At 45.4% G+C, this 23,972-nt stretch overlaps 2 protein-coding genes across 12 annotated transcripts in view; both read right to left on the bottom strand.

The window, feature by feature from the left end:
- Positions 1–23,972, bottom strand: part of LOC135388552 (intersectin-1-like) — a 337,751-nt gene that overhangs the window by 112,772 nt on the left and 201,007 nt on the right. For 9 of the 11 annotated variants that reach the window (XM_064618160.1, XM_064618162.1, XM_064618161.1 and 6 more), the window contains 2 exons: positions 13,066–13,223; positions 9,458–9,545 (listed from right to left, as the gene is read on the bottom strand). In XM_064618160.1, coding sequence (XP_064474230.1) covers positions 9,458–9,545; positions 13,066–13,223 — 246 coding nt within the window. The remainder of the gene's footprint in view (positions 1–9,457; positions 9,546–13,065; positions 13,224–23,972) is intronic. The other 2 variants (XM_064618164.1, XM_064618171.1) reach the window with 1 other exon arrangement.
- Positions 3–6,207, bottom strand: LOC135388553 (uncharacterized). Its single transcript, XM_064618172.1, has 3 exons — positions 1,875–6,207; positions 1,077–1,127; positions 3–995 (listed from the first exon to the last, which is right to left on the bottom strand). Exons 1-3 carry the CDS (start codon positions 2,322–2,324, stop codon positions 972–974), a joined length of 525 nt encoding a protein of 174 aa, XP_064474242.1. The 5' UTR covers positions 2,325–6,207; the 3' UTR covers positions 3–971.

Here is a 23,972-nt window from a genome sequence, read left to right as displayed (position 1 = left end):
GTTAAGGAGCACAATTTTTGTAACTGTAATAAGGAAACAGAGGTTTTGTGTTTTCCAATGCACTAGCGGAAGCAACGAACATCTCATTCAAACGGCAATCATTGCACCACAGTGAAGTTGCCTTTGCCTGTGCATCCCAAGCATGTAGACCCTTAGATTCTGACATGTGTGGCACACATTTTGTTTAGTACCACACTACGTATTTGTAAGTATGTGCAGTCATGTGTTGCGCAGCAATATTAATCTCCTAATTCCCTGACTGAACACAGCGGATTCCCACGCCATAGCCAAGGTTTCTGTCTATCAGTCATTGCTATCATGTGATTAAGACCAGTTGCGTTGCCAAGCACAAACTATAGAGTGGCCCGGGTGATTTTGCACAACATGTGTGGGGCACCTGTATAGTGGACAATTTTTTACATGACGGGTGCATCGAAAGAAGACGCAATACCTCAGACAAACAAACGCTGAGTGCTCGCAATGATAAGTGATCCACAAAACTGGTTCCTGCATTCCTGCGTTGATTACTCTGTTCGTAAAATGTGATATACAAGTTGTTCGCAATGGAAAAAAGGCACATTCATTGACAGACAGCAGAACCAAAAACAGGTTGAGGACACTCCACGTAAAATTAACATGTCTTTAATATTCCCCCAATATAAGTTCTATTTTTTGAGAGCGTCAATTATCCCCTGAATCAACGAGGCCTCGTACTATGCTTCACACACAGTAGAATCTCGATGATACGATCACAGATGACACAAGTTTTTGGATGCCGGGACCGCAAAATAATTCGTATGAATTTATTTGTGGTCCCAGCCAGAATGCCTTTTCTTGCCTTGACTGATGACACGAACTGGCCAAGGAGGTGACAGAGGCCGTTCCACTGTGATGTGCGTGCGCCAGTCATGCTCGCCCTCCTTCTTTTGATGAGAGGGATCCTCACCACGAACTCCATTACATCAAGCTACTTAGTGCAAGCAATGGCTCTCCCTCTGATTGTGGGGGGGAGATAAGATCAAAGGGAATAGACAGCCGTGAACCTTGTTATCTTGTCCCTGTTTGGATCTCTTTACCTCCTCGTCCTCGCAATAAGAAGCCGCAAAAGTGGGTGACGTCACGCTGATCTGTGAAAAGAGCGACCAGAACACGTGGAGGGCACGTATCAGCATAGAAAGTAAACTTTTGGCAACATAAAAGAAACTTTGGCAGGCTTTACCTTTTGAATCATCTCGATAATTTTGCAACACTGCCAAAAACAAAGACGTACAAGTGTGATGATACCGACTTCATTCACTGAGAGTAATGGAAAATGAATGGTCACTGCCTATTGTTGCCTCAATTTTTATATTTGGTTGATTTCTTTTGATACGAATTTCGGATGAGACGTCACCCCGAGAGATTCATATCATTGAGATGCTGTTGTATCACTTTTGGTTTCTTTTGCTCAAGCTCGCTTATTTCTATGGTAACCTCACTTTTCTGCCGCTGAGCTTGAAGCACATTTTGCTTTCTTTACTCCTTTCTTCGAAGGTTGTCCTTCCACTTCATAATGGCCCCACGAACCATTTGAATCATACTGTCCGTGATATCTACCTTTTTGTAAAAAGCCACCTGCCTCCAAGACAGCAGCGTGCAGTACTCGCTGGGCAAGTAGTGATTCTTCCCTTAGGTTCTCTACAAGGCACTCTTTGTTCACAGAAAAACCTCTTTCCACAGCAGCATTACCATAGGACATCCAAAGAATCATCTGGGCAATTGACCAAAGCTCTTTCTGATTGCCGCAGAGCTCTAGCCACAAAGTATATGTCCAGTCTGTCATCTTTGCTGTTAAAACTTTTCAGATGTGTCCGAGTAGACAAGAGCGCTCATACCTTGATACAGGAATGCTGGGCCTGCTCAGCTCCAAGGCTGGTCAACCACTCATTCTCTGTGAGCACCTCAAGAGCAAGAGTGAGTTGTTTCTGGCCCACTTCCTGGGGCAATGCACAAGCTGGGTCCAAACAGCTCGCACCCCTTGTGAGGTTGTTCTTCAAAGGTGACCTATCAATAAGTTTTGTTTTAACATGCCTTGACGAAGGCGATGGAAGCTTCCTGAAGTTCAACATGGTAAGCTGCGTCTCCTTGGGAATCTTGCGAAGCCCAGTTTTCACACTAAGCCCCATGTCAAAAGCTGCCACAGAAATAATGCTGTCGGGATTGTCAAAGTCCACTTTTAACAACTTTGGAAGCGTGTGTGCAGTGTTCAGAGCGTGCTTCTTCAGAATTCTGGCCAGAAGAGACCTCAAAATACTTTCCAGCGCACCTGCCACAAATGGAAGCATCGGTTTGTCAGTCTGGAATTCTGCAAGAAATGGCTCTTCGGCGATTCACAACATGAATTAGAGTTTAACCGGGACCGCCTTCTGAATCACAGTTGGTACAGACTGGCGTCACAGACATGTTTTTTTAGCAATCAACATACATGAGTAAATTTAAAAGCAACGCGAGTGCCCTCAAGATGACCTTCCTATTCTCCACATACTGCACAGTGCAGAACTTGGGAGGGAAGAGAGTACTCCCTGTCAAATGAATGTAGTCCACATGACGTGCAGGTGCACACTTGAAGAGATCATATGCACTGCGAAGAAAAACTCTTATGCTCCAATGTGTTGCAGAATAGCCTGTTTTGAAGGCCCCATTGAGGACACGTAAGCCACAACTTCCAATGTCTAGGATGTGGTGGCCTTCCCCAGACTCTCTGATCTCTGTGCTGATGGTCCTTAGAAACTTGATGTCAGCATTGGGTCCACCCATTGATATGTAGAGTACTCTTTTCTCTTTCATGCTTCACGAAAGTGAAAACTAGGTCATCTGCACGTGTATAGCCAAGGAAACACGATGTGAGGTATTGTGTCCTCACTGTGGAGTTATTTGTGTCCCAGTAACTGACAAGCACGTCCATCTGTTCTTTCTCAGCCAATTTGTTCAATGACTCATGAAATGGAACTATCAAGAATAGTGCACGAAGGAGGGTTGATAGCAACTGCTTTTGGAAGTATGGGACGATTTCACAGCAAATTGTGTAGCCGACTTTATCCTTTCCCAATTTCATCTTTGCACGACGGAAACATCAACGGAAATAGCAGAGCCGAGGCTGCGGCAGAGTGAAGAGGTGTGTGTCATTATGGCATTCATGCACCAAAGAGTCTCAGCTTTTGTGACTTCTTTTGTCAGCAAGATGCCACCTAGGGTGGTTCTTACAACCGGTGAGGCAGTTCCAGACGTTGAACGAAGGTTGAGCAACGCACTTGTTGAGGTTGAGTTCGTTGCTGGGTCACTCCAGCTCAATCATACCAGTCACATGGCCCGACCATGGAAGGGTAACAGCCGTATTTTCGTTACCATTATCGTTTTCGTTACTGCTATATTTTTGTTTTTGTTATCCGTTTCTGATACCAGCCTTTCAATTTGCTTTCCATTATTTTGGATTCAGCGCAACTACTGTTTAAGCGGTATTACGGCTTAAGCTGGTACGTATTAACGAGGTTTCACTGAAGTGGAAAGAGCGGGCCGATTCCTGCCCAATAGCTGAGGGAGAATGAACTCACGGCTGCTGCTGGCTCCGCTGACGCTGCTGTCGAATTCTCGAGGAGAAACTAGGAAGTGCTGTTGACTTCTGCAGTGTTTCTACCGGTTTCTGCCGTATTGGCGTGATGCTTTGGTGGCTCTGAGAGGACACTTTTTTTTTGCAAAATACTACAATTGAAATAATGAAAAAACAATAGTGAAATTGCTGTTTCTCTTTGGCGGTATTTATGTGAGGTGGTGCGCGATGGAAAAGAAGAAAGCTGACATCCATTGCTTCTCGCTGGGCCACAAGACTGGCTACACCGGCTATCGTTCGGATAATGGACGGAAACTTTCCATGTTTGCAGTTTGCAGCGCCCAAAGACGAAAGTCGTCGAAAGGTTTGGGAGAGAAACCAGTGGCAGTGAAACTAAATCTGTTGGTAATGCAGAGCCCAGCATGTCAAATGCTCTGCTCAGTACAAATGATGTAGAGGAACACAAATGTGCAAAGCAGGTTCTGACACACAAGCTCATTGGAGATGATTACCTCAGTAGTGCTGAACCTGCAATTGAGAAGTCAACAGACCATGCTGGATGTGTATCATCAAGAATTGCGATCAGAGACTTATTTTTTATATAGCTGGCTACGTTGCCTGAAAATTCCTGTGACATGTGTAGGAAGCTGCTGCTTGCTGACAAGAATGACATGCAGAACCTGCAGGCAGCTGGGCTGACACAGCCAAAGGATAAAGAGGGCCTGTTGCATCCATCAGGCTTGTGGTAGGGAGCGTAAGGAGCCTGTAAGCCACCGGAGTTAGCTACGCGTTTACCTGATAAGGAACATCCCATCGATCAGCGAGGGAGGCAGCAAAGCCTTTCGCTGCATCGCTAAGGGGCGCGTACAATTTGGCGCCCAACGTAGGGCCGACCCATCTTGCTGCGCGCCCAGGAACACGGACAGCAAGCACATTGCTGTCTTGTTCTTAGCACTTGTCGCTTTGTGCCTTTGCTCGCTGTCGCTTCTGCTGTTTTTGCTTGTAGTTCAGGAGCGTGCGTGTGCTGGCCATGCCGGCCAAGAAGCATCTCGAGTCCATCTACGAGGAGGACCTGCCAGTAGTGGATGACCTGCTTCGGCAGATGACAGCTCTCTTCGCTTTATTGTTGCAGCAGCTTGCCAGTAGCACATCTGCTGCCCAGCCGTCCTCGGAGCCCCTGCTTCTTATACTCTGGAGGAACATGAGAGACTCTGACTTGTGTGTCAGATCCTTCTGGTCAGCCAAGAAATTCACCGACAAAGTGCTCTACATGCCAGCCGCATACAACTCAACCTCCCTGTGCCGCCAACCGGTTTTGGGCCCCTAGGATATCTAGGCGGCGGTGGATGTCATCCGTCACGAACAACCACTCTGCCGGCCAGGGTCTCCGATGACGACCTCTTGAACCTCCCGGACATTTAATAACTGTGACTACTTTGAGGGGAGGAGAGTGTGGTAGGGGGCGCATCAGGCAAGGCACCGATGCGACCTGATAGCTCCGGGAAGTGATAAAGGGGGACGCTTAACCTGCTGCGGCAGTGGGTGTGAGGCAGTTGGCCAGCGAAGCTGAAGAGAAGCCTTTCGACTGTGAAGAGGGACGTGAGTGGTGCATTTTGTCTGTGCTGGAACGAGTAGTTCAAGGTTTTGCAAAATGTAAGTCATTGTTTGAGAACAATATTTGGTTTGTTCGTTCTGCATTCTGCCTCTGTGTTCACTGGGTTGCGGGTTTGACGGGTCGGGTCCAACACCTGTGTTGGGTTCAGGGGGCGGAACCCTACAGGCTTTATGCTTATAGGTTTGTGCAAAACTTAGAAAATGTGTTGACGGGCTCTTCAGTACGCAGGAACAGGTGCAAAGCCCAGACCACTGAAGTAATTGCATTTTGTGTGACCCCTAGTTCCATTCTTTTGTGAAGTCACTAAATCGCGCCAAAAGCACAGAAATGTGATCGTGCAAAATATCTGAAGCTTGGTCGCTGCACGTAACTTGTTCCTAATTTTTAATAACCAATGATGAATTTTGGGTTTGACATCAAGTGTATCTAATGTGGCGTCTGCATTTTTATTGTGCTTTTTTGTTATTCATATTGTGTGAGTATTACGGTCTATTGTGTCTTTTGTACTTCTTGTCAGCCACTTTTACAGAGTCCGAGACTGAAATCATTCTATACCAGAAAGCATAAACCAGTTTTCTTTAGTGCGTGTGCTCTGTGTTTTATGTGGCATATGCCAGTTGACTGAAGGGCGCATGCTCATGCGGCCCAACGAACGACCAGAAAAGAGCCTTTTTTACAGCAACTTTCGCGTTTATTCTCATTTGGCGTGTGGCAAAAGCTTCGTGAAAGAACCAACGTACAAACGAAGCACAGCACTTCATACAGACATAAATTAATAACGAGTTCGTGAAGTGCGACACGTCGGCACCTCCGCATAACCACCGCGCCGGTTTCTGCTCGACGTGACTACACGAGCGCCCTCAGCGGCATCCTCAACAGCCTCATGGAAAGGGGGCGCATTTTCTACTACACCTTCTAGGGCACTGTAACTGGGACGACCATGGAACGAGAACAGCTCCACATTCGAGGAAAATTCAAACACGGATCTCTTCACAAAGGCCGGCACTATCCCTGAGTGCGTCTCCAGTCATTCCATGTGGATCGTTGATATGGAATCCTTGAGTGCAAAATGTGCAAACTTTGGAATTCTTTTTTTCACAATCCACAATTGCAGACCAGGAGAAAGTTTATTTTTGGGGTTTTCATGTGTTGTGGATTGTGAAAAAAAATTCCAAGGTTTGCACATTTTGCGGATATTTCACTCAAGGATTCCATATCAACCGTCCACACACAACGATTGGAGACGCAGTCAGGGATAGTGCAAGCCTTTGTGAAGAGGTCCTCGTTTTAATTTTCCTCGAATGTGGTGCTGGTCTTGCTCCATCGTCATCCCAGTGCACCATGATTTTCGGCCCAGCGCGGAAGTTCGGAGCTGCCTGGTGGCCATTTTACGCGCTCGAGGTAAAAAATATTTCACGTCGTGCATTTTCATATCAACGACAACATCATATATTTTTTTCTCGGAAATTGGAGATGGTCGAGTCACGTGACTGGGACGATTCAGCTGGAATGACCCTTCTGTCTTAAAGAACGGCACGAGGCTTGCCAGGAGGCATTACCACAGACAGATGCCTTTTGCTCACAGAATGACTAGATACAGCTGTATTCCACATGTTGCTCAACAAGAATTTCTTCCTGCACTTCTTGCACACGACACTGTATGGGTCGTTTGACACGTCTTGAATCCAGCTGGCAGATTCCGAGATGGCTGAATCCATCCAGTCCGCATTGAAAGTACACTTCCTTGTTTGAGCCATTGTCACTCCCACAATGCCTAAACTTAAAACAGAAACATACCAAGCCCGCACAGAACTGGCACCCAATTGACATGACTTACTTACAACAATGTGTTCGCAGCTCCTGGAGCGGCGCATGCAAAACCACGTGCACCCATGAGCCCACAAGTCGATCCCCATTTCCTGCAGAAAAGACTGAGAGGCACCTTCCATTCATCCTTTCATGCTTCGCAACTGCTCTGCCCAACAACAAAGTGGCGTGGCCAATGAACTGCACAAATCCGCACAAGCGGCTCTCTTCATTATGTCGTGCCCTCCGTGTCAAGACGTTTTCACCGACTTCCGCAACTTTTTTTTCGTTTTCCTGACAATTCCCCGACTTTCCCCAGTCTCATCCAAATTCCCTGATAATTCCCAATTTTCCAGGTTTTACTGGTTGGTAGGCACTCTGTAAACGCTTGCTAGATTCTTACTTTTGGTAACTTTTTGTGTCATTGCTTACCAGGTTAACATACCTCAAGCTTCCACAAGCAACACATGACCTTGCCAACTGGAATGCTCCCTAATACACTGACCAACATTTTTAAAATAAAACACAGCAAATTCCATTGAAATTGCAGAGAGTCACAACATGCAATCTAACATGTCTCATCTGTCAAGCTGTCCATCAAGAGCAGGGCCGTAGGCCGTAGGGTGCGAAAAGAGCAACCGCCCGACGCCAGGCGAAGCGGCAGGCCTTCGCAGGCCGGTTGGACAGTATAAAGTGGGAATGAAGAGAATTTCAATTTATGATCTTGGCATGGCAAATGAGCGCTTTCTTTTCTTTGTTTACAGTGTTTCTAATGGCAACAAGAGGGGGGAGGCGCTTCACATTTGCCCTGCCCTGGACGCAAACGCGCCTTGCGATGGCTGTGATCAGGAATCAGCATGCAAAATATTTTCGCTGTGCAGTGTACTGTATTTATGCACACAATTTGCACACTTTTGTTCCCCAAAAAAGTCAAAAAAGTCGTGGGTGTGCAAATTGCATGGGAACATTCGTAACGACATTCAAATGACGCCGGACATGCGGGATCCTGATAAAGCCAGTATTTGCTGTTTTCACTGCATTGCACAATCGCGAAAGCAGTGCAGCGTGCCTGCTTGGTAACCGTCGAGAGGAAAAATAATGGGCCCACTACCTCTCATCCAACTGGTGAAGTACAGCGAGACGCTCCTGGAAGCCACTGCTAGGCGCACTGTACGTCGATCGAAAGCATGTTATATTTGCAAACATTGTGATGTTTGTTGTAACTTCATGGCATGCTCGTCCAGCATTTCTTTTCGTGCCTGTTTCATAGTTCCCGTGACAGTATCGTCCATCGCTTCAGCTGACCATTGTCCCAACGCAGGGAGCAAACCACATGGTATGCACAAACGAATCGCCACAGTCGCTGAGAGGCTGTGGACTAGACACCCACGCGAGAAACTGGGTGCACAAAGTACACGATTTTCCTTTTCTCTGCATTTTCCTTGACAGACTAGGGGTGCGCAAATTATGTGATAGCGCAAATTATCAGAGTAAATACAGTATTGTCCCTGCAAAATCAAATTTACGAAAACGGTCGGAGAAAGCAGCCGCAGACGGCCAACACCAAAAGGTCCGGTGCCTTTCTTCTTTGTTTTTTCTTCTTAGCACATGCGTTGCTTATAGTACCAGCTTGAGTGCATTTTATTCATTGCACAACATGCCGCAACAAAAGCAACCACAAAAAAATTTGGAAGGTCACCTCAGTGCCTTTAAGTCTGCCGATAAGCTGCAATCAGCCCATATGATGCGGAGGTAACATGAGTTCTGTAATAGACTGCTGTTCGCCCTCTCGTACCTTTGCTGCATTTTCCTGCTCAACAAAATGTTACGACTATGCTACCTTATTTTTTCTCTTTATATAGGACTTAGAACCCTACACAGACAAAGGATATGAAGGACCCTCAGCCCTGTCTGACCTGTGCTTACACCAGTTATTTATCCAGATCCCCCTACACCCTCCAAAACCCTGTAGAAAAGTTTTTATGAGATTATGCATTATTTCGTCAAAGAGCATAACAATGCATAGGTGACATGCTGTATGTTGTCACATCACTACCACCTCTCCCAAGCAGGGCCTGACACACACCCAGGGACGAAATGCTCGGTAAACCACAGCCGTACACTCACATGATTTCTGCTTATACTGGACGACATACCTGATGTGGGTCATAAGCTCAAAAACATACATACAAACCACGGCAAGAATGAAACAATATCTGAATCCATTAAGGGCAACCTGTACATTTGTAGGAGTACTCATATCGCAGCACTTATTCAAATGTGTCATTACACCTTGCAAGCATCTGACTGCTCTTCCTGCTATACCAAGACATCAGAGGGCATGTGACTTTGCCAGGCGCTGGCTTTGGCAGCCAATTAAGCTGAATATTATTTTCATAAGTATCTATCCTAGGTTACCAATATTTTCAGTTTATTGTGCACCTACATACCTGTGTCCTATGGTTCCTTTGAACAGTGTGGGCATCAGTAACAGTGAGAACTGCACCTGGCACCAACAGTCGTTCCACCACTGGAAACCTGAGTTTTGGACACCTGCTGTTGGACTCGGTTCAGAAATAAGTCGAGCACACTCAACTTAGTGTCTCCTGTCATTGTGCATTCTTCATATCCAGTGCAATCCCGTTAATTCGAACACAAGGTGGACTCAAGTTTTCATAACAGTGTTTCAACAAAGGTATTTTGGCAACTCATAGCAAGTGCATGAAGATTGGTTTATTACCAGAGTACTGGCACTCTGCCTTGCAGGATCAGCATTAAAGTTACATTCGTTCCTTTGACCAGCTTTGGTGGATCAGTTGGTAGCGTGTCCACCTACGGATCCCAAGGTTGCGAGTTCAATCCTGGCGGAATATGCCAGCAACTTGATATAGTTGCTTAGACCCACTGCCTTCTGTGTGGGACATTAAATACGATGTGCCGTGTGCTGAGATATCAGTGCACGTTAAAGATACCCTCATGTGGGCAAAATTGGTCCACAGCCTGTGACGTCGCTCATGATTATAGTTGTATCGCCACATGAAGCCACAAATGATCATTATGACTATAATCCCTAAAAACAGTGTCCCTGTTGGACAGAGGTTGATGTTGAAATATCAGAAGGCTTATGTGGTGATTACATGGTACATTGGTGGTGCCATATCATCTCACAAAGAACAAGACTAACAATCAACAGCATACTTTGTGTATGCAAAGTACTGAGATCCACTAAGACACAAACTTCCTCACTGTGCCTCTTTTGTACTGACTGAAATGGGAATTTGGAGCAGCAGATGAAAATTGTGCTTTGAGGAATTTTCTCTTCAATGCATACCAAGGCTTTGGGCAGTATAGCCGCATCTGCACGAATGCGACGGAAGCCATCGACTTGACTTGTCACACTGAATGTGCCCATGTAAATAGTCAATTCGATTAGGATAGCACATCGAATTGAATCCACCAGACAGACATGGATTGAGATGGTAGATGCGCATCGAAAACAAAAGGAGGATTATGAGAAGACGTTTGCTGCGGGACGAAGAGGAAGTTCAGGTGACTGATTTCCTGTACAATGATGATGATGATTTTGAGAAATGGTGACGGAAACAACAGTTCAGGAAATGCAGTGCTCGGTACTTTCAATATAACACCGTGGGTCATTAGTTTCAAGCCAAACTTGAGCTAAGTAAACGGTGGTGCATCGTCTTCATTCCAGTTTCCACTCGATTCGATGTGCTATTATCTCCTTCATGTAAGCACGGCTTATGATAGTTTTCTGGCATTAGCAAAGTAACTCTTCAGTTGACAAGTCACTGGAAGTTACCTGAAGGTCTCTTAAACATTTATCCTTTCATTCATTCATTTATCTTCTTATTATTTCAATTTTTGCAATGATATGTCTATGGCAACCATAATTTTAATTTTCAAACACTCGTAGCAATAATTACAATCAACACCAGCAGTTCTTAATACTACATAGCTGGAATGTTCCAGGTACATTCAACAAGAGCTCTTTGAGCATGCCTCAGTGCATAGTACACAGCACATGCGGTTCCAGAGCATTCTTACGACATGATAGAACCCACAACATCCCACTTTTCATGCGTTATTAACTAAAATTATTCTGACTTATGTTTCTATATATCTCACAAAAAAAGGTCCATTACACAAAGCCTACATAAAGTGCAATGCATGTTCATTTTCATTTTTTCTGTTCCTGTAGCACTTACAAGTATGCACTCTGACAGTACATGTCATTAGAACACCTGAGCTTGAGGATGACACTTCATTTTTCTCAGGTTGGCAACATTTTTTAGAGCAGTAGTCAGGCACTGATGTAGAACATGTAGACAACAACAAAGGAAACAAGACTGGTGTACGGAAACCATACACTACACCATACCTGATGGTTCCTACGTTTGATACTATCAAGGCACGCTTTCTGGCATGCCTTTACACAGCAGACAGACTGCCAGATGGCAGCATGCTGCCAAAAGGGTTCACGCATTTTGAGTAAAATTTATACAGAACCATGCCACTTTTTTTAGAAAGTATCAGAAAGGATAGGGAAAAAACTCTCAGTTGTAATGTACGCTACGAAAACCTACAGCATTTGAAGCCATGCCTACTGTGCACCTGACTCCTATTCCATAGACAATGGACATTTGTTAAGGTAACCAAGGAAGGCACGAGATTGCTTTCCTCATAGGACAGGAGGGTAAAACAATGCAACATACAAAGAAAACCCTCACATCAGTCCATGGCCTTTACATGTATCCGTTGACACCTCAAATATACGAGAATCAAAAGAAGGTTTGTAACGTAGTCTTACATTGAATACTAATTGGAAAATTCCTATTTACGTTCTAGGTTAATGCTTCGAAGGCCTTGAAATATGGACCTTCAGGTTCAAGGGTTTCAAGGCCCTGTGCAAACCCTGCTTATCTAGGCCCAAAAGTGGTTGATCTGGCCAGCAGAGCAGCACCTACTCTAATCAAATCCAGTGCTCCAAAACATGTGGCCCTCTCATGTGGAATGAGCTCTGTGCTCCTAACCGGTGTCCATAAATTTCCGCTGACTTGCATAGCAAAATTTCACGATGAACATTTAAACACATGTGCATGTTTCAGGATTTTTTAATAAATGTCTTTCAAGGATTATCTCCCTTTCATTTATTCTTGCTGTACGTAGGAGTTTCAGAAGCGCTTTGGGAAGGTAGTTTTCTTAAATGTGGGACAAGCAACCGTGTGCAACGATGTTGGCTGCCATGCGCAGCGCCGTGTGCTCTGGTACGCTTCGTGCCAGAGTACTTTTGACATTCCTCTGGTTCATGATGCCGCACACACAGAAGCACAAGGAAGGCAACGTTTCGTGCCATAGCGGAACGGTTGCCACGCCAACTTGCCTCTGTGACTTCAGACATTACAGGTCGCTGGTCATGCGGTTTCATTGGTTTCATCACAAAGCATGTTTTAGCACCAAAGCATGCAAGGTGATTGTGTTGTCGAGTGCTTCGGGCATTGCTGACACGCATGGGCATAATCCGCACAGTAGAATTGGCATAGACTTAGCTTCTGGATTTTCAGGAGCTGTGTACGCCCTGTCGAAGGGTACCCTTACCCTATGACATGAGGTGCATTGGATTTGATTGGATTGGGGTACAGTATTCCAGGCTGTGGGAACAGCGACAGACGTGAAGGGCAAGGGACAACACTATACGATGACTCAGTGCTGACGGACGACATACACAGCGTTTACAGTTGCACAGTGATGATGAAGAATTGGACTTTGAAGGATATATAATTTACCAAAAGTGCAGTTCTTATATTATATGTATGACAGATGAACTTGCTATTGTTGCTTGCTTGTTGTACCCTCAACGTGATGTTTCATATGTGTCTGGCATGTTATTCTAGAGTGCATGTATTAGGCGATGCACTTATGCTTTAAAAATCCAATCTCTGGTGGGTGCACATTACTGGCCAAAAATTACAGTACATGTACAAAATCTTAAAAGCTCAATGTGAAGCAGTAATCCATGCATCAAGCTTAATCTACTTACTCAAGTGTTGTCTTCCTCTCATTGCTGGCAACAAGTTGTGTGATAGTGACTGGTTCTTCTGCAGAAACCTTCTCAACATATGACTTAGGAAACCATCCTGTGCTGCCTCGAAGTTCACCTCCTAGCCAACCTGGCTCTCCATGTTGGTGCTCACGAACCTGTACAAAGTATCCCGATATGCATTGAGTGTGCTGTTCTCAAAACAAAGTTCAGTTTGACACCTATGGGGCACCTATGACCATCGACGCAGTCACAGAAGTTGAACTGACCTCGGGGCAAGGAGTCAAAATGTGAACGGAAACCTTCCACGGCAGATGACGTTATGGAAAATGTAAGCGCCACCAAACGGTAAAGGTGGTGTACACACCGACACACTCGCAGATAAGCGGATTAGAATGAAACTAGTCCTGGAGAACTGTTGCCAGTACTTAACATCCAAGAATTTGAGATAACCGATAAACAAATTGTATCAAGTTTGTTCCCAGTAATGCCCAGCAGGTAACAAGTTTTCCAGTTAACTGTGTTACAGATAAGCATGACTATAGCTAATTGAAATAAGTATTGTAGGTCTGAAAGAAGGTCAGACAAATGTGTCCTTTCCTAAGTTGTCTGACAATACATTTTCAATGTGTTGTATTTCGGATTCTCCAGAGTCGGGGCCAGGCTTCATCAAGCTCGAATGGTAGTACTTGCTATGCAAGCTTTGATGCCCACATGTTGGCTCTTTCTCACACTGAGAAATATAATTGTCTCCATGACTGATATTAGTGTCACTTTCAGAGAACTTGCGTGCAATGTTCACAGAGAAAATGTAGCTTTGTACACCGACATGCATGTTTACAAGAGTCCAACATTCACATGATTTTCTGCTAATACAGAACGAGTAAGTGGCATGTCTGTCCACACTCGACACTTCAACAGAATGGCACTTTTGTGCAGTCATAGCGCCCAACACATGACTGCCATGGATAAAGCACAAGGTACAGTGGACTCTTGTAATTCAAACCCTGAGGAGCAGCAAATTTTTGTTTGAATTAACAATATTTTGCCTACATATATGCTGCATGACAAAATCATGGCTCCTTATACAGGGTGTCCCAGCTAACTGCAAACATATTTTTAAAAAATATATATATCACTTTTTCCAGAGATGAAATCAATTGCAATATACCGTATGCTGAAGGGCAGTCCTTAGGAGGGCATTAGCAAACTCCTAACACAATGTCTTAATTAACTTTCAATAATTAACTTTTTAATTATAAAAGCTACGAACTTGTCCCAATGAGAGGATCTGTTCTTTTCTGTCACCTGATATCGTAGCCGTTTTCAGAACAACATTCCTTTCGGTAGATTGTCCGCAAAACTTTATGAAGGAACACCGTTTTTTTTCTTTATTTTGTTCATTGAGTCTTTCCATCACCCCCAATGTGAGAGGGTGAAGGAGCACAGTGCCGCCTCATGCATCGAAGATGAGCTTTAACTTGCAGAAACAAAACAAAAACACATGTATCGGGCGACGCTATCGGAACTGCCCTTATCTTGGGTTGCATTTTCTGTTAATCTTTTTCCAGGACGCAAGAGGTGAGAGTGTGCTCTTTCGATCCTCTCACATTGGGGGGGAAGGAAATACGCATCTCCGAAGATGCGCAATGAACAAAATAAAGAAGAAAAAAACGGTGTTCCCTCACTAATTTTTTGCGGACGATCTACCGAACGGATTTTTGTTCTGAAAACGGCTACGATATCAGGTAACCGAAAGGAACAGACTTTTGCATTGGGACAACTTCGTAGCTTTTATAATTAAAAAGTTAATTACTGAAAGTTAATTAAGACATTGTCTTAGGAGTTTGCTAATGCCCTCCTAAGGAGTGCCCTTCAGCATATGCTATATTGCAATTGATTTCATCTTGGAAAAAGTGATATATTTTTTAAAAATATGTTCGCAGTTAGCTCGGACACCCTGTATATGTACCTGCTAGGGGTGTGCGAATATTCGGGTTGTCGAATTCGAATCGAATATCAAACGCGAATCGAATCGAATCGAATCGCGAATCGAATATCCAATATTCAATTTTTGGAATATTTGACTATTCCACGAATATGAATGGCACAACCCGAAGGTGGGCTTCACCTGATGCTTCGGTGCATGAGGTGAAGCCTGCTTTACGAAATTGCCCTTGCTGCAGGACTAACACAGGCGGGACAGTGTTTAGTTTAAGATAACGTTATCCAAAGTTAGTTTTGCAGACATCGTCTGTGGAAGGGGTGGCGCCCCCCCACATGCAGTTTAGCAGTGCTGACGAGGGACTTTGATTTGATGTCTGTGAGGTTGCCTTTAAAAAGTTAGGACGCTTGAATAATGACTACAGCCCACGAACAAGAAGGGTGTCTTAAAGATGTCCCCTACGTCTAAAATTTCAGTACTGCAACTTCCTAGGGCGAGTGCAAGAAACTAAAGGGTGTTCATGGCAAAGGTGAGGCAGGATGCCAATTCGTTTGTTTCACAAATGGCCTGTGGTTGTCTGAAACAATTACATCCTCATCCGTATAACATGCTACTGCCTGACATAAAATTTTGAATTGAAGGTAACCACTCCAGTAAGTGCGGGCTCACCTGAAAAGCAGGAAGCAGTCTTATGTAAAATTAAAGAGTAGGGGCTTTTAGTAGAAGAACTGCACATCTCTCTTGTGAGAGTTAATGCCAGAAAAATTACACTAAAGCCATGGGCTACAAAATGGAAACTTTTAGTGCGAAAGTCACATATTGTAAATTTTGCACAAATACTCGATATTCGATTTGGTATTCGGAATTTTTTCCTCCATTAGATTCGATATTCGATTAGACTTAAAATATTCGGATCACACCCCTAGTATCTGCACATATAAAGCACAGTTTTCAATGATGAAAGATGAAAGTCACTGAAAAGGTTAGCCAGCTGTAGGGATCGAACCCACATCTTCTGGATTGCCGCTGTTAGCTTCTGTTAGCTTAGCTCAATTGGTAGAGCCCTGGACCGGCAATCCAGAAGATGTGGGTTCGATCCCTACAGCTGGCTAACCTTTTCAGTGACTTTCATCTTTCATCGTTGATTTCTTAGGCAATTTGAGGCTTTGTGTGTATCTGTCCCCTCTATGTTGTTCCAGCCTCAGAACATCAGTTTATCTCTTGTTCAACAGGTGCCGCTTGCGTCGATTTCCGTCGTATGAATGTGTGTATGAGTGAGCAAAAATGTAAGAGTGAAAGGAGGGTGAGTGAGAGTGAGTGGCTGGTTTGTCGTCCCTTCAGATGACGCACCCCGAAAGTCGCTGGAGAGGCGTGTTAGCTTAGCTCAATTGGTAGAGCCCTGGACCGGCAATCCAGAAGATGTGGGTTCGATCCCTACAGCTGGCTAACCTTTTCAGTGACTTTCATCTTTCATCGTTGATTTCTTAGGCAATTTGAGGCTTTGTGTGTATCTGTCCCCTCTATGTTGTTCCAGCCTCAGAACATCAGTTTATCTCCAGTTTTCAATGTTTCCTGTACTAAACACGTCTATGTGCAGTATCGATGACCTGAAGTTGATTACTCAACTTGAAGTTGAGGACGACATTTCAATATTTCCGATACTCGAAGACATGCACATTGAAAGATTAGGTTTTGCAGCAAGTCTGAAGTGGAGAGTTCAGTTCAGTTCAGTTTGGGTTCAAGTTTCATCTAGCGTAAATATGCTCTGCCTTTTGTTATGTTCTTACAATGATGCAGCACCATGTTGTGAATATGTGTACTGCAGTGGTTCATAAACTTCGCCGCCTCACAGCCCATAAAAATATAGACGACCTCATCGCAAACCCCCTGGTTTCCCTCGTTGAGATGCCGAACTGAGATTTTATTGGAGCTACATTCAGAGTGAGTTCTCTGGGCCAAAGAGACTTGCACAACGGCAGGAATGCATGGACATGAAAGCATGGGTACCTCTCCCTAATGGTTGGAGTGAGCCTGTTTTTTTGGCGCATTATATTCTCGAAACGAGGACGGTGTCTCGACGCCGCTTGGGCTCTGTCTGTGACCTGCTGTACTTTGTTTTGAGTGCCGCCACAGCGGAGAAGCCAAGCTCGCATAAGCAGGTTCTCGTGACAATATTTTCATGGCTTTTCTCGTCAAGAGCGGGTTTTCCATGGCCAAACCTGCCCGAAATTATGGAAGTGTTTGTCATGGAAGCTACAACCTCAACCTTGAATCTGAACTCCGGTCCATGAACTGCTCTTCGTCTGCTGTATTAAAGCCCCCAGAAAGAGAAATCGTGCGAAATGGATCCAAGATCCATCATGTCTACCGTCCAGGCTCTGCGGGAAGTACTTCTCAAACTGAAGCTTGAGAGCCGAGATATGTCCTTTAATATCATTGAGGACTTCAGCTGTGTCGCACGACACTGCGCACTGCGCCGAGTGCCACAACAGTGTGGTGGGTCATGAAGGCAGGGCATGCCGTGTATGCTGCGATGCACGCAGACGCTGTGACCTCTAGTGGGAGTGAGGGAACTTCACAAAATCTATTTTGGTCCTCATACACAAGTGAAATCAGGCGTGAAAGCGAGGCTGTGTGATCCAAAAGCAAAAAAGGCAAAAAAGCAAAAGTGGCGTTCCAACTAAGGAGCTTATTATTACATAGAAAATATATTGGGCCAAACAAAAATTCTAAGTATGTTTCAGCTAACTGAAGTACAAACTATCGGGGTTTCAATTAATGCGAGTCTGCAGTACACCCTTTTGCCCTTGCACACGAATAGCACACAAATCATTTGGAATTCATGCACTGTTTAATTCGGTGACACCAAATGAATTCAGTTGTGCAGTGGTTGTTCCATGTACCATAATTTCCCGCATATTAGCCGCATCTTATGTGCGAACTTTTTTTTTTTTTTCACTGGCGCTCTGTGGCTTATCTGTTGGTGCAGCTTATCTGATGACTATTTTCCCCATACCCAGGCTTTAATGAAAGGGCCGACAGTGCCTCCGGAACGGCACCGCCCTGCCAATGCACAAACAATGCATAACAGGTGCAGGTTCACATTCGAGTAGACTGACCCGGTACTTCCCTCATGCAGCTTTAACAAAAGGAGTGACAATGATTCATGTCTTCTGGAAGGCCACTGACCCATCGCTCCAGAAAAAAATGTGCAACTAGGGCACAATCCAATCTTAGTAGAACACTGGAAGTGACCTCCTTTGTTTTACACTGGTTGATGACCTTCACTACAGTTTCTTTTGTCAGAAGGCCCCGCAGGAAGGGTCGAATAAGTGATATCCATTTTAATTTATTTATTTTATATCTTCGCCACTGGTTTACCGCACAAATCAGTCTCGTCGAATTGCCCGGGGAGTAATTATCGCTTATACGCGTGAAATTACGGTACTCAAGCTACAAAATTCGCACTGCTTTCCTAGAATGAAACAACGGGAAATCAGAGCAACACTTTTCTCGTAAGCTATTTTACTCACTCCCATCAATGCATCTATGTACCACAGCAAAACTCATGCAGACTAAATCATGAAGTACTTATTTGCTTGTGTATTCATTACACAATAGGCTAGTTCCATCTCAAATCAAACAAGCCAGTAGATTTAATGTCTGGAATCAACAGAAAAAAAAAAATATGTTGAACCCATTGGTGAGTTAGGAGAAACAAATGCTTTCCGAATTCTCTGCGCTATGTGGTTCAGAAAATAGGAGAGGAGGAAACAGTTGCCTCTCAAAAGACTACCTATGTCGTCGCGCGTGGGTTTGAGCGTCCCCTACAAGTTTATTTCTTGTTGCGTTATAGTGATTTCTTGCTCTGGCTTTAGACCACCTAGGGCACAAGAGGCTCGTACATTGGCAGTGCTGTGTCGGCTTTTGTTTATCTGGAAAAAATTGTCAAAGTTGAGTGCCAAAAAGCACCATATTCACTGCAACTTTCCGGATGATGTACAAAACGGATAAGATTGAGCTTCATGCCATTTAATTTATCATTCATGAGGCTATCGAATTATATTCAATTTGTTCCTCTACTCTATCAGGAACATTAAGCGATACCTCTTTAAGTAGCACCATACCTCCGAAAATGGCAAATTTTGGAAGCCTTTCCCTAAAAAACCCCACCAAAACTTGCCTAAAAAATTTGATACATCATAGATAGACCCTTAGAGGCTACACACAGAAGAAACATTAAAATTGGGACGTGATCCGTAGGTGCACTGTGAATTTTTTGCCGGCCCTATATGCGGAGCGCAGCTAGATTGTTGAGCGAACAGATTTTTATTTGTTATTTATAGAAATATGCAGTGATGGAAGTGCCTCAATGTGTTCTGGCGCAGCCATTGGCACATGAAAAATCAAGTTTTTATGCAGCATGGCACAGCTTCGCGGTCCACCGTTGGAGGGCATTGGGCGTGTATGGTTACTAATTTAGATGTGGAATGAGTGCTTTCCACATTAATTTCAGTTTCATTGTGTCTTGGCCAATTTTTCACTCAATTTAGAGGCGCGAGATCAGGGAGCCACAAGCCTAACCTGCTTCCGAGGACTCAGTCCACGTGCGTGAACTGCATGTCCACATACACAGTCTGTTTCGTTGTCTAAGAGCCTACCGATCCTCGAAGGTAGCAAGATACAGTGACCGTCAACAATAGGTCTAAATGGTATCGTTAGAGACACGCTGAGCGACACTTAGGAATAATCGAAACGCAGTCTCAGCTCGTGTCTCTCAGCTTAGATAGCGATGAACGTAGAAACAAAATGCAAGCTCGTTGGTGGATACTTGATGTTGTTAGCCTTTCCCTGAGCTTGGAGAAAACACAAAAGATAACACAAAACAAACAGCACAATCATTGAAGCATCAACGCGACTGTGCACATACATATGCGTCCCGAAACCGCTTGGCTGGGGCTAGGCCAGGCCTAGCTGGCATCGGCTTCGGCCAATTAGCAGGCTCGTAAATCGCTGCGACATCTCAACCTCACGTTTAAATTTTGTCAAACGCTTGTTCAGTTCGTTTACTTCGAGTTTCGTTTTCTCCTGATGCGCGTGGCCTCTGTGGACTACAAAGTAGTCGCCTGCTCCGTGTTTCGGCGGAACTTTGATCCAAATGCAGCAAAAATACCCTTTATGGTGCAGGATGGCGCAGTTTGGCGCAGCACTTCCATCAATGAATATGGCGACTTTCCTCAGGTTTCTCCAAACTGCATGGTAATGCTGACAAACAGATGACAACTGTCGTCATTCCCTATTAGCATTCCATCTCCCATAATATACTTGCTGTTGCGAGAAGCTTTCGAATTAGAATTGTGTTTTCAAAGGCTTTTAAACTACGCAGGTTGTTGCCTTTCAGTTCTATAAACACGGGTTGTCTGGTGACCCAAAAACACTTTTGTTTGCTGTAAGGATAAGGGTTTGAAATGTGAGTTTTGGTACGTTGGTCAAGCGGGTTGCTGTGTCAATGAGCGTCTTAGAGAACACACGTTTAGCACCAAGAAGAGTCATGTTTCCAGTGAACTTGTGGGCCACCTTTCGGGAGTGTAATAGCTGTCGTCTATTGGCAGTGATACTTCAGTCTTGCGTACAGAAAGGACCAAATGGAAATGATTGTTGTTATAACCTTGGGAGATTGCCATGAGGGGTAACTGTGTGAGTAAGCCCTCGCTCATACCCCTTTTCCCCCTCGGACGTTTTTGGGAATATAAGCTTTTGGTTCATAATAAACAGCTGCTGTGTCAAAGAAATTTCTTTCATTCCATGTCTCTGGTTCCAGCCCTCAGTATGCACAAGCTTGTCTGTGCTCTTTAACTTCTGTGGACAGCCCGTGCTGGGCCTTCTCGAATTTCGGCAGTATTGGCCAAAACAAAGACACAAAAGCGTTATGGCAGGCCTCATTCACTCAGAGTACAAGCTGGAACACCCATCTTTGTGGTCAGCTGCTTATTACCTTACGATTCACCTCACGATTCACCTTATTTTTCCATTAGGCTCCTTGCGACAATGGGTCCAAGATAACCTCTTATGTACTCGAATGTGATCAGGTATGTCCTTGTGCATGTGTGGGCTAGCAGAGTTGACAAAACATCCCTCTCTTTTGTTTGATAGGGAAACAACGGAAAAGATCTTAAAGTGTTCTCTGGACCTCAAAAGCAATTCAAGGTGGCCAAATTGTCCGCTTCTACGGCGTACTGCTTCCGTCTCGCTGCTACAAACGCCGTAGTAAGAAGGTGAGCATCCAAAAAGCTTGTTATGCCACACAATGTGCCATCTACACTAACTTGCATTTTGTGTTAGAGAAGACATGATGTAACTAGGGGATGCCTGCCATGCTATTTCCATGTACAAAGGAGGGATGAATGATGGATTTTGAGAGACCTCTGTTAGTGCAGTGATACTGCTCTCTTTTTTTAGCATAGAATTTACGTGTCTCCTATTGTTTATGTGGGCTCTGGCGTTACAGTTTTGGTGTAGGCATGGACTGAATTATTATAATTTTTGTATGTAATTATTCATTTGTGGGGTTCTCGCAGAAGAATGAGGACAGACTACAACAGCCGTTGTCGGTGGGCGAAAGAAGAATGTTTAGTTCCTGCGTGAGGCAAGAGCACGTGGCGTGGGCAGATTGTAGTGTCGCTGTTGTCGTCGCACTACATATACCCCCCTTCCAGCGTTCCGGAGGAAAGTTGGAGCGAGAGTAGTCTGAGCCCACCGACAACGGCTGTTGTAGTCTGTCCTCATTCTTCCGCGAGAACCCCACACTGGTGACCCGAACGTGATTTGAACACGGCACCTGCGTTTGACGGCACCCGAGACCGTTCCCACTCCCATCATCGCATCACTCCAATCCCCTTTCGCTGAAGTGGTGCATGAATTCCCATCGCTCACGAAGCCACCAGACTGGACAAAGCCGGTGGGACATGATGTCGTTCATCATATTGAGACGAAGGGTGCCTGAGTTCACTTTCGACCACGCCGTCTCGCCCTTGAAAAAGTGCGGATCGCTCAAGGCGAATTTCAACATATGCTTGACATCGGCATCGTGCATCCGTCAAACAGTGGTTGGGCGACTCTGCTTCACATGGTCCCCCAAAAAACTGGTGATTGGCGGCCTTGTGGGGATTTTCGAGCACTTAACTCCATCACGAAGCCAGACAGATACCCCCTGCCCAACATTCAAGACTTCACCATCAATTTGGCCGGCACCAGATACTTCAGCAAAATAGACGTGGTGAAAGCGTATCATCAGATTCCGATGGCACTAGATGACATTCACAAAACAGCGATTACGACGCCATTCAGATTATTTGAATTCTTACGCATGCCGTTGGGCCTCAAGAACGCAGCCCAAACCTTTCAGCGCTTTATCGACACCATCCTACGAGGGCTCCCTTTCGCTTTTGCATATATCGACGGCATACTTATCGCCAGCGCTACAGAACAGCAACACTTAGACCACCTTCAGCAAGTTCTCTCTCGTCTGCAGGAACACGGCATTGTGATAAACGTCCAAATCTCCGAATTCGGCAAATCGTCTCTTGAGTTCCTCGGTCACAGAATCACATCGGACGGCATTGTTCCTCTTCCCAGCAGGGTCGGGCCATCCGGGAGTTCCATCGCCCCGCCTCCAGCAAGCAACTGCGACGTTTCCTCGGGCTTGTGAATTTTTATCGTCGTTTTGTTCCAGGCTGCGCGGTGCTTGTGCGGCCACTCGAGAATTTACTGGGCTCGTCCCACTCGCCAGCCGCGCTCTTGTCCTGGTCAGAAGACGCGGCAGAAGCCTTCGACTCTGTCAAGGAAGCACTCGCGAGCGCCACCATGCTCAGCCACCCAATTCACGATGCACCAACTTCCCTTCTTGACGACGCTTCCAACAATGCACTCTGAGCAGCTCTTCAACAGGAAATCGGCGGCATGCATTTTCCCCTTGCTTTGCCTACTCCGCCGTCCGACGCTTCAGGCATTTCTTGGAAAGTCGGAGCTTTACTATTTGGACTGACCATAAGCCTCTTGTCGGCGCCTTCAGCTCCAAAAGTCGGAACTACACTCAGCGTGAAATCCGGCATTTGGGTTACATCGCAGAATTCTCCACGGACGTTCGGCACATCAGAGGCGCCAAGAACGCAGCTGCTGGCACCCTAAGTCGCGTTCACTCTATCGGCAGCCCTCCTGTTCTCTCCGCAGATACCATCGCCCTTGAACAGTCACGTGACCCTGAAATCGCTCACCTCCGAACACAGCGCTCCACCACCCTCAAGCTTCAGGATGTGCTTTTCCCGGGCGATAGCGCACCCATTCTTTGCGACAACACCTGCGCTGATACCCATCCTGTCATACCAGCGACTTTACGGAAATCTGTCTTTGACAGTATTCATGGGCTTGCCCCAGCCAGGAACGCGTGCTTCCATCAAACTTGTCCTCCAACGATTCCAGTGGCCCGGAGCACGTCAGGATATTCGCCACTGGGTACGCTCTTGCGTTCCGTGTCAGCTCTCCAAATGCCATCGGCACACAGTTCCCCTTTGGCAGCGTTCCTGCCTCCTACCGACCGCTTCACCAAGGTGCACATTGACCTGCGCGGTCCATTACCACCATCCAAAGGAAATCGCTACATACTCACATGCGTCGATCGGTTTACGCGGTGGTCGGAGGCAACGGCCATTCCCGACGCTACTGCTGCCATCGTCGCTACGGTATTTTTGGCAACTTGGGTCGCCCGTTTTGGCGTTCCGGAGGAAGTCGTAACGGATCGGGGCCCGCAGTTTGAGAGCGCCCTGTTCCACGCTTTTACCCGCGCCCTTGGAATTGAAAGGCTACGAACTTCTGCGTACCACCCCGCCCGCAATGGACTAGTTGAGCGTTTTCACCGCCACATGAAACAAGCTATCATGGCGCAAAACTGCCGAGATCACTGGAC

This window comes from Ornithodoros turicata, chromosome 3, assembly GCF_037126465.1.
Source record: "Ornithodoros turicata isolate Travis chromosome 3, ASM3712646v1, whole genome shotgun sequence".
In the NCBI taxonomy this organism is placed as follows: Eukaryota; Metazoa; Arthropoda; class Arachnida; order Ixodida; family Argasidae; genus Ornithodoros; species Ornithodoros turicata.
Note: the sequence above shows the minus strand (reverse complement) of the source record. Positions and strands in the feature narration are given on the sequence as shown.